Source organism: Gekko japonicus, unplaced genomic scaffold, assembly GCF_001447785.1.
Source record: "Gekko japonicus isolate JY-2015 unplaced genomic scaffold, Gekko_japonicus_V1.1 scaffold243, whole genome shotgun sequence".
Classification (NCBI taxonomy): Eukaryota; Metazoa; Chordata; class Lepidosauria; order Squamata; family Gekkonidae; genus Gekko; species Gekko japonicus.
In genome coordinates, this window is record NW_015168053.1 from 169,917 (window position 1) to 179,858 (window position 9,942).

At 49.0% G+C, this 9,942-nt stretch overlaps 1 protein-coding gene across 1 annotated transcript in view; it reads right to left on the bottom strand.

Moving 5' to 3' along the window:
- LOC107113120 (C-Jun-amino-terminal kinase-interacting protein 4-like) overlaps positions 1-9,942 on the bottom strand; it is a 22,138-nt gene that overhangs the window by 6,490 nt on the left and 5,706 nt on the right. The window contains exons 4-16 of the mRNA XM_015414386.1: positions 9,775-9,883; positions 8,784-8,871; positions 7,797-7,903; positions 7,571-7,622; positions 6,459-6,611; positions 4,944-4,992; positions 4,388-4,518; positions 3,786-3,839; positions 3,203-3,370; positions 2,401-2,518; positions 1,951-2,034; positions 1,615-1,668; positions 894-1,144 (exon numbers count right to left, since the gene is read on the bottom strand). Of these exons, the coding sequence (XP_015269872.1) occupies positions 894-1,144; positions 1,615-1,668; positions 1,951-2,034; positions 2,401-2,518; positions 3,203-3,370; positions 3,786-3,839; positions 4,388-4,518; positions 4,944-4,992; positions 6,459-6,611; positions 7,571-7,622; positions 7,797-7,903; positions 8,784-8,871; positions 9,775-9,883 (1,418 nt within the window). The remainder of the gene's footprint in view (positions 1-893; positions 1,145-1,614; positions 1,669-1,950; positions 2,035-2,400; positions 2,519-3,202; positions 3,371-3,785; positions 3,840-4,387; positions 4,519-4,943; positions 4,993-6,458; positions 6,612-7,570; positions 7,623-7,796; positions 7,904-8,783; positions 8,872-9,774; positions 9,884-9,942) is intronic.

Here is a 9,942-nt window from a genome sequence, read left to right on the forward strand (position 1 = left end):
AATAATAATATACTTTATTGTCATTGTACATAGTACAACGAAATTAAGATGCAATCATTCGGTGATCTACAACCATACTCATATACACTCACACAACCATTCACAACCATCCCATAACTCCCTTAAGGTTCACATTGCAACTTAAACCACCAATGTCACCCAAATTCCAATTCATACAGCATTTAAAGCAATAATAGCTCTCGAATAAAAACTGTTTTTAATCTGTTTGTCCTTGTTTTAATTGTCCTATATCTTCTACCCGAAGGCAGCAGTTCAAACAGGGAGTGTTTGGTCTTGACTTGGTATAAAGCAGCTTCATGGAACCTCCATGTCCACAGGCAGTGTGCCTCTAGCACCAGTGTTGGGGGGGGGGGGGGAACAACTGCAGCCATATAGTGTGAGCTAGCTCACAACAGCTGAGTTAGTGTGAGCTAGCTCACAGTTTTTAAGCCTCCGGCTCACACATTTTTGCCTTAGCTCAGGAAGGATGGCTCCAGAGCAAACTAATTTATGCAGTAGCCAAATCGCTCGCTCACAACTTTAATGCCGGCAGCTCACAAAGTAGAACTTTTGCTCACAAGACTCCACAGCTTAGAGGGAGCATTGGCCATGGGTTATTGCCTTTATCCTCTGCTTGTGGGTTTCCCCAGAGGCGTCCGGTTGGCCACTGTAGAAACAGGATGCTGGAGCAGATGGACCTTTGGTTCCAACCCAGCAGTGGTTTTATACGTGTAACCCACACAATTTTTTATGGTACCATTTGTGCAACTCTGCAATATTTTATCTGAAAAACTGCATGCATTTTTTTTTAAAAAAAACCCCGTATGATATATCTGTCAGTTGCCTCTTAAAACAAGCAGACACTTAGAAATCTTTTCCCACCCATCCCCGACCACTGCACAATCCCACCACCTGCATCAGCTCCTGATTTGCACAAGTCCTTCCCTTCCTCCTCCCAGAGTTCCCCTTCCTCACCCTTACCAGGCACACATGCAAGAGAGTGGATGTGAATTCCAGGTAACACAAAATGTTCCAGGAGCTGGTTTGGGTTCTGAGCGTCGAAAAGCATCACTTCGCTTGCCGAGTGGGTCCCTGAGGCCACCCAGAGCCGAGAGCTGCCTACATGGCATCGATCAGGCATACCCTATGGGGAGTGGGCGGAAGAAAGAGAGGTGTCAGCGAGACATCGAGCCTTCCCAAGCCCCGCCCCCCCACCCACACATTTCCAGGATCATATTACCACTCACATTTCTTCTGAATGGCCTGGCAGCAGCCAAAAGAACCCTGACTAGCCTGATCTTATCAGGTCTTGGAAGCTAAGCAGGGTTGGTCACAGTCTGTACGTGACCACCAAGGAAGACCAAGGTTGCTATGCAGAGACTCGCCATGGCAAACCACTTCTGCTTATCCCTTACCTTGACAACCCCCATGAGGGGTCACCACATGTTACCTGGGACTCGACAGCTTAGCATTAATTATTATTAAGTTGGCCTGGCAGAGAAAGCTCTGCAAACTGGAAAAGACTTTGGTCTTTTGGAACAGAGAGGACCTGCTAAGTGTTTTGCCCCACAGAACCTCAAGCAGTGATTGCTGCTGGTTTCCCAAAGTACTTACAGCCTCTGGGGTCTCTTGAGGTTCCAGCCCAACAGATGCTGCAGCACACCACAGCTGCAATGGGAGAGATACAAGCATTACCTGGTGATCGTTACCGAGAGGAACAGCACAGGCTTTGCAACAATAAATTCCTGAATTCTGTACAGGTGTGCACTAGTGTGCTGTGAGGGAACAGCCAGCATGTCGTAAGAAATAAAACATTCCTAGCAGCCTGGCACACACACATATCTGCGTAGAGGCTGGCAATAAATCTCTGGGTGATTTACTGCTCAGGTCTCCCAGCTAGCCTTCACTGGGCCCGGAAAGCACCATTCTTTTTTAAACCTGCTTCCTCACCTTGGTGCTCGGGTCCTTCTGGTCCAACATCCGTAACTGTACAAGCACAGGCACGTCAGCACCAACCAGAGGTGGATCATGGCCCTGCAGTGGAATAAACAGCTATGTTTTTCACACATGGAGACTTGCCTAGCAGAGTTGTATGTTCCTAACCAGGAATGGATCCTGTTACTTGGGTGAAAGAAAATAACAGAACATTTCAAAACACTGTACTATTGGGCGCCTCACAGAGTATGTTCACACCTATGGACATCCTAGTTCCATGAGGGAAAGCTGGTGGTACAAAGATCTATGAGTGCACACAGAACAGCAAGCCGGCAGTTTTATTACACAGATCTGTTATCAGTGTTGAATATAATCAGTCCACGAGACGCAGTCCCTCAGCATGGGACCCACAGGAGCATGACACTTAGATGCCTGAGATCCGGGTGAGGGCAGAAGAACATTCACCTGAAGTGCAGGTGGCTGGCTCCACCCATGGATCTGTGCCCGACCATGCTCCTGCCAGATGTGTGAGCGGATATCACGGTACAGCTCATGACGCTTCTGTTGCGGGGAAGAGTTGCCCCTGCAGATACACATAACAGACAGTAGTGGGCAGCAGAGAGACTCTGTCCAACACACTACATATGGCTCTACTGACCATGCAGGGGTCATTCAAGGACAAAATAAGATGGATAAAGCCTGGAAGGCCACAGGTCTTTATCCCTGATTCTAAAGTACAACAAGCAGGTTCTAAATAATTTCCAGGGCTCTACACTAAGAATCCAAGAGCTGAACAGGAGCAAATAGAAATTCTGCAAACAGTATATATTGTGCAGATTAGATGGGGGGAAATGCATATTTCTCTTATTCTGCATTAGTTTACTTTCAGACTTTCCCCCCATAATTTATTCTAGTCTTGCTAGTCATGAGAAGAAATGTAAGGTGCTGGAATTCCACCAATTGCCTCTACAGAAATCTGATTCAGCCACATTTTGGCCTTTCAGGACATCAGTCGGCATTGCCCAGATACTTTCAAATGTATCTTCAGAAACATAAGGACTTAAAACTTGCTTTTCCATGGACGTTCACATAAATGTAAATACAAACACGAGCAAAGATTCTCAGGAACATAAATGCTGCACCCAATACTTTATCCTGCACTTTTTCTGTGTGCCGGTAGAACTGCTCACATGCATTGTTCCAGAGAAGACTATCAGAACCATGAAGTCCATGTGAACCCCACCCTAGAAGGAGCCACAGAACTTACTCAGTGGGTGAGGTTGCTCGTGGGATGTATCTAAAAGCTGGAGACGCCTGCCCCCCATTCCGTCCCAAATCGCTACAGATGCTGGGGCTAGATCGGGCCCGCCCTGCCAGCTGCGGGGATGCAGGCGTCTTTTCCAGAGAGTCCGAGGGGCTAAACAAGCGATCAAAGCTGCAAGAGGAAAGCCGACGTGATTACTTAAAAGGGGGGAAAGGAGTGCCATCAAAAGTCACCTCTGAAAATAAAGCCAGATGCAATGCAAAGGGGAGCACCATTTCTACATCATGAGGATTAACAGTGAAAGAGCCTTCTGGCTGCTCATAGTCAAAGAGGAGATGGAAGAGGAGTCAAGTCGCAGCTGACATATGGTGACCTTGTAGGGTTTTCAAGGCACAGAGATGCACAGAGGTGGGGTTTTGCCATTGGCTGTGAAGCAGCCCTGGTCTTCCTTGGTGGTCTCCCGTCCGAGATACTAACCAGGGCTGACCCTACTTAGCTTTCCAGATGTGATGAGATCAGGCTAGCCTAGCCCAACCACATCAGGGCATACCTAGAACACAAATAGTACAATAAAGACAGCACCTACATTTTCCAGAAAGACGATTTCTTCATCTGAACTGCCTGTTCTTCCCGGGAAGCCCTGAGAAGGGAGAAATCATCCTTCAGCAGTTGCCCCGGCGCAGCACAGAGACTCCAAGTCTCCCTCTTCAAGGTTTAAAGGAAACTAGTCCTCAAATTGAGACGCGTCAGAGAGAGAGAGATGCCAAGCAGCTTGTGCAGCAGTTCCATACACTTGCCCACAGAGCTGGTAAACTCCAGCAGTTCCACACACAGGCTCAGCACCAGGGAGTTTAAGCGAGCCCTTCCCTCTCCCCCCTCTCCCACCACACCAATTTGTAAAATGGAGAAAATAAAGAGTAGGTCCCCACTGAATGCTTTCCCCCGAGTTGCTTCTAGGCAAGGCGATGAACATGGTGCCATCAGGGGCTTGCTCCTTCTGTGAGGTTGAGAGGGGAAAAGCTCCACCAGGCCTGGTGGCAAAGGCCGGCCTTCCAGATGGCAGGAGGGGGTCATGACATCAAGAGCCTGATGGGAAGGGGCAAGGACCAAACCCATGGGAGCTCCCTTTTTCCTTAGACTCCCTCCCTGCCAATCAAGTACGGGCCCATCAACCTCCACACATCTGACCTGAGGAGCTCAGTGCGTCGAACAGCTTCTTGCAGCTCCATCAGTCTTTCCTTGTAGAGGTTGCGTTCCATCACGACACGCGCCATCTCGGCCCGGGTGAACCGCTGAGGCCTGGATGGGCCCACTTCAGCCTGCAGAGGAAGAAAAGGATCCTGTCTCATCACACAGTCCGCTCACAGGGAGATTGGAGTCCTTGTTCCCACTTCGGTCTTGCCATGACCCTCAGGGCCACGCCCAGACAATAGAAGGAGATTGGATTTATACTCCGCCCTTCACTCAGAGTGGCTTACAATCTCCTTTCCCTTCCCCTCCCCACAACAGACAGTCTGTGAGGTAGGTGGGGCTGAAAGAGCTCTCTCAAGAACTGCCCTTGAGAGAACAGCTCTGGGAGTACTTGTGACTGACCCAAGGTCACACCAGCAGCTGCATGTGGAGGAGTGGGGACTCAAACCCGGTTCTCCCAGATTAGAGTCTGCCGCTCTTAAGCACTACGCCGAACTGGCCTTCCACAGAACTCAACAGCCCACCAAGCTCCAGCAGAAAGGGCTCCAGTTACCTCCCCGTCATCACTTGGCCGCCTTGTTTCCTCCAACTCTTGTCGGATCCTGGAATGAGAAAGGTAATGCAAACAGCTGAAATACAAGCTCATGTGATTACTAAAATAAAGTTGTTAAAAGACTCACTGGAGGTTGATGGACCTAGGAAGAGAGAATGTTGTCTTCCCTTGTTAAGTACACATTAGAGGGCCTTTTCAAATAATTTAGGTAGAGAACACCGACGTCACATGATCACCTTTGGCACACACTGGAAATTGTTAACAGATCGGAAACAGCCACAACGACCAAAACCCAAAAGGCACACTGGGGCTTCTTAAATACATCCCCCAACATGTTCTGAGCAGGTATTCTTCAAGAGAATACGCTAACGTAGAAAAACCAAGGTTAGTTACTTCAAACATTTATATGCCAACCTCTTCAGAGGTCTGCTCAAGGTGGCTTATTTCCCAATGCAGAAGTCCAAATCATAAAACATAAAATCATTCAAAATAAACAACCACTGAAACCCAAAAGTGTAAAAACACATCAAATTGCATGAAGGATTCGCAAGAAGGATTTCGGCAGAAGCACACGAGCCTGCAGGGTCTCTCTCTTTCTCCAACTTCAGCTGTCTCCCCCAAAGAAGAGCAACTCACACACGGCCTTATGCGAAAGCAGACCCTGGGTCCCATCAAGGTCCGTCTTGTCCTGTCAGACTGGCTGCAGCTCTCAAGGATCTCAGGCAGAATCTATTCACATTACTTCCAGCCTGGCCCCTTGCTGCCCATGATTGAACCTGGGACTCCCTGCATACAAAGCTGAGGCTCCTCCACTGAGCTGCAGCCCAGCCCCAACTAAGAAGGGCTAGCTGCTCTACACCTGTATCAAAATGAGTTGGGACAGCTCAAAGATCATAGAATAGACTGTACCACTTCAGGCTGCCAGAGGAGGGAGTGGCAATCTTATTTTTGAGATATCTGTGGGGAAAAATAGCCCTAGAAAACTAGCAAAAGAAGGAGGAACATGGGCTGCAGCCTTTCTCCTTGATGGGCTGGCTTTTTTACTGGCGTGAAGCTTTGACATTAGGAACCATTCCAAGGTGGCATTAGCCACCTATAGGCTGAAGTAGTACAGTCCACTCCGTCCTATCAAGATTCTCCCAGCTCCTGTTGCAGCTGCAGGCAAGCCTCACTCAAAAGACACCTCCGTCACCCAACAAACCTTAGTGTGCCTTACACGTTTCTGTCACCTAAGAAGATTATTTGTTGGTTTATCTGCAAGAGAAGGTGCAGTCGATCCAGTCTGCAAAGTGTTTTACCAATCACCTTCTAGAATGGGACTAGTTCTTCCTGTTCCACCGGCAAGATGACTAAAAAGCTAGAACTCAAACAAGGCTGCATTCTAAGTCCACAATGAGCCAAAGTCCAGCTCCTCACCCCCTGGACAGCACTGGCTCTGGCAAAGCAAGATGCCAGACAGAGGCAGGGGGATCCAACAGGCCCTTTGTGGCAGGGGGAGCAGTTCCAGGGTCATACCGATTCAGCTCCAACTCGGCCTCCTTCAGCTGTGCTTGGCAGCGGCTCAAGATCCCGGCCACCACATCACGCTCCATCCTCAGTGACTCACGCTCCTCACCAAGCTCCTCCACACGGGCAATCAGATGGCGGCGGGCAGTGTCCAGAGCCGTCCTGAAGACGGTAGGGCAAGAGATACAGCTTTAATCTGGGGCCTTCCAAGAAGATAGTTTCAGGAGGGCAGCTTTCATCTGACAAGTATACCACGCTACTGGACTCAAATTAGCTCTGGGTTGGGGAATGCCTGGAGATTTAGGAGGTGGCGAGAGGGTTGGGGTAGAATGCTATGCAGTCTGCCTTCCAAAGCAGCCATTTTCTGATCTCTGTTAGCCTGGAGACTACCCATAATTCTAAGAGACCTCCAATAACTACCTGGGGACTAGCAACCCTAACTCAAACCTAGCTTTAACCTGGGCCCAGCTGGACAGGCCAGGTCTGACCTTACTGTGAGGCAGGTCTGAATCAAGGTCCATCTAATCGCCTGCCAAGAATACCATTTTTTATTCCACCCCAAACACACTAAAAGGTCCCTTCAAGTAAAAGAAACAACTAGGTCATCAGTGAGAAAGGGTCCAGTTTAGCCCACTCCCGGCTGCATCAGTTTTCTTGCAGCATGCATTTTATTCAGTGGAATTAAAATGTGCACTCCCCTGCAATCTGGTGGTACAGACCCTTCCACCACCTCAGAGCTCTGCCATCTCACTCCCGCCCCAGTGGGCTGCATAGAGAGCCAGTTTGGTGTAGTGGTTAAGAGTGGCGGACTCTAATATGGAGAACTGGGTTTGATTCCCCACTCCTCCACATGCAGCCAGCTGGATGACCTTGGGTCAGCCACTGTTCTCTCAGAGCGCTCTCAGCCCCACCTACCTCACAGGGTGTTTGTAGTGGGGAGAGGAATGGAAGGAGATTATAAGCTGGTCTGAGACTCCGAGTGAAGAGCAGGGTATAAATCCAGTCTCTTTCTCTTCATATACAGACCAGATCTTGGATGAGGACATCAGCAAACCTTTCCCTCCCAGGAACCCCAGTTCCCTTCACTTTAGGGTGGGATAAAGAGGGTCCATCCTTCTCACCGTGCCTCTTGTAGTTGCATGTTTTCCGCCATTAGGGTTTCTAAGACATCTCCTGCAAAGATTTTAAAAACATAGATTTTTTTTTTAATGTGCTGCAGGTTCAAATACTAATTCCCCACAGGGGCTCTGGGAGCCAGGTGTTCCAGGAGTAGCACCAGCTGTGTTCTCTGGGAGAAGGGTGGGAATTAGGAAGTCCTGGCAGGAAGGAGAAAGCAAATATGCTTACCCTGCAGATCGGCACCGTCATCCATATCGCTGAGAATTTCTGGGCTGAGGCCCGAGACCTCGGCGAAAAGTGAGACCGTGTTGCGCTCGAGGGTTGTACTCAGGGGGCTGAGAGACAGACAGACAGACAAATAGACAGAGTACCCACCCACCTTCACCCTGGGAATACACACCCACACTTGACACCACAGTAGACAGAAACCAGTGTGAAGATGTACTGGGTCTGTGGGGAAGGTGGAGGGGGGGGGTAATCTGAGGAGAGGGACATTAGGATGTCCTTCACAAAAATACCACCTTCGTGGCACTCTCCTCCCTGCTGTGGCTACAGTGCTTTCAAAACAACAACTGAAGAAAGGTGTGAGGGAAGAAAAGTTTCCTGTCTGGCCATCAGACTCATTGGTTTGTGGTCCTCCAAAGCAGCTAAAAGGGCTCATGTGGCTCAAGTGCAAACACCGACAAGGGAAAGGGAAAGGCCAGGGGGTGAAGGGAGCAGTACAGCCACGCTGAAGATGAGGGGGCAGGAAGGAAGGGCCTAGCACAGTGGTGGCAAACCTATGGCACGGATGCCAGAGGTGGCACTCAGAGCCCTCTCTGTGGGCACGTGTGCCATCGCCCCAGCCAGACCCAGACAACCATTAAAGTGTCGAATTCTCTGCCAAATAATTTAAAGTAAATGAAAGCATTTGGGATTGCTTTCCTTACTTTGTTTGGATCATCTTAAGTTAAATATATGAGTTGTTTTTTCTAAAGGCAAACCTCAGTATTCAGGTTAAATGGCCGTGTTGGCACTTTGCGATAAATAAGTGGGTTTTGGGTCGCAGTTTGGGCACTCGGTCTCTAAAAGGTTCGCCATCACTGGCCTAGCAGTTTCCTTCCACCAGTGGAGGCCAGCACAGTCCGTGTTTGGGCACTGGCCAACCAGGATTACCCTATCTGTGTCCTTTCTGCTTAGACCAGGAAGTTTAGGAAGTGGACACATCCCTTTTACCTGCTTGGTGGCTGTGGGGCAGGCGCCAGTTCTGGAGTGGAGCTGAGAATTTCATCCAGGTCAAACCGTTCCTCTCGGGCAGGAGAAGCTGAAGGAAAAGAAAGGCAGTGCAAGTGTTATTTTTATATTTATCCATTCTATAATAGCAGCATAACAATCATATTTAGATGGTGCCATCAACAGATGAGGCCAGTTTACGGGCTTTGAAGGTCAAACCAAATGGGGAGAGGATGACAGGTCCCTGCCCCAAAGGAGTTTCTGATCTGAATTTTGATAGAGGAGGAGATAATAAAGGAAAATGGGGGTGGGTGGGGATGGAGGCATCCTGGATAGAATTACTACAGGAGGTGAAACATCATCCAGAACAATAACATTCCAGAGCTGGCACTGCATTGACTTACTAGGGCCACAATCCAAATTTGTTTGGGACTCTATCCTACTGAGCCCTGACCTGGATAGCCCAGGCTAGCCCGATCTCATCAGATCTCGGAAGCTAAGTAGGGTCGGCCTCGGCTAATATTTGGATGGGAGATGTTCAAGGAACACCAGGGTCATGGCGCGGAGGCAGGCAATGGCAAGCCACCTCCAAACACCTCTTGCCTTGAAAACCTTACAGGGTCGCCATAAGTCAGCTGTGACCTGACAGCAGCAACAACAACAACAAACATCTTATTGAACTTGTGGGGCTTAGGATCTGGTTTCATGTCACTTTAGATTCTAGTCCCGCCTTCTCCCTGTGGTGCTAGCTTTCTCCTTGCAGAAACTTCCTTTACATTTTAAAAATGCAATCTCTCTCTACCATCCAAAGAGACACAGCTACCACTTCAAGACACTACACTCACATTCTGCGTGTCTGCTTACAAGGGTCTCAGGCTGGGGAAAGACCACTATGATGAGCCATGACCAATCAACTAGACTAGGTGGACCAATGCCCTGGTTTGGCATTAGAGTTTATCCTAAAGAGGAAAATGTGACCGAGTCTGCTCCATACCGTCTTTCTCTGGCTGCACCATCTCTTGGGCCAAAGTGCAACCATTTCTTCCTGCTTCTTTCTGGGGTGTCTTTTCTGAGCTGGGTGGCTCTTGAATCACTGCAGGCTCCTAAAATATGAAAGAAACCACCGAAGGGGATGAACGGCGGGCTACCTTCTCAACCAACC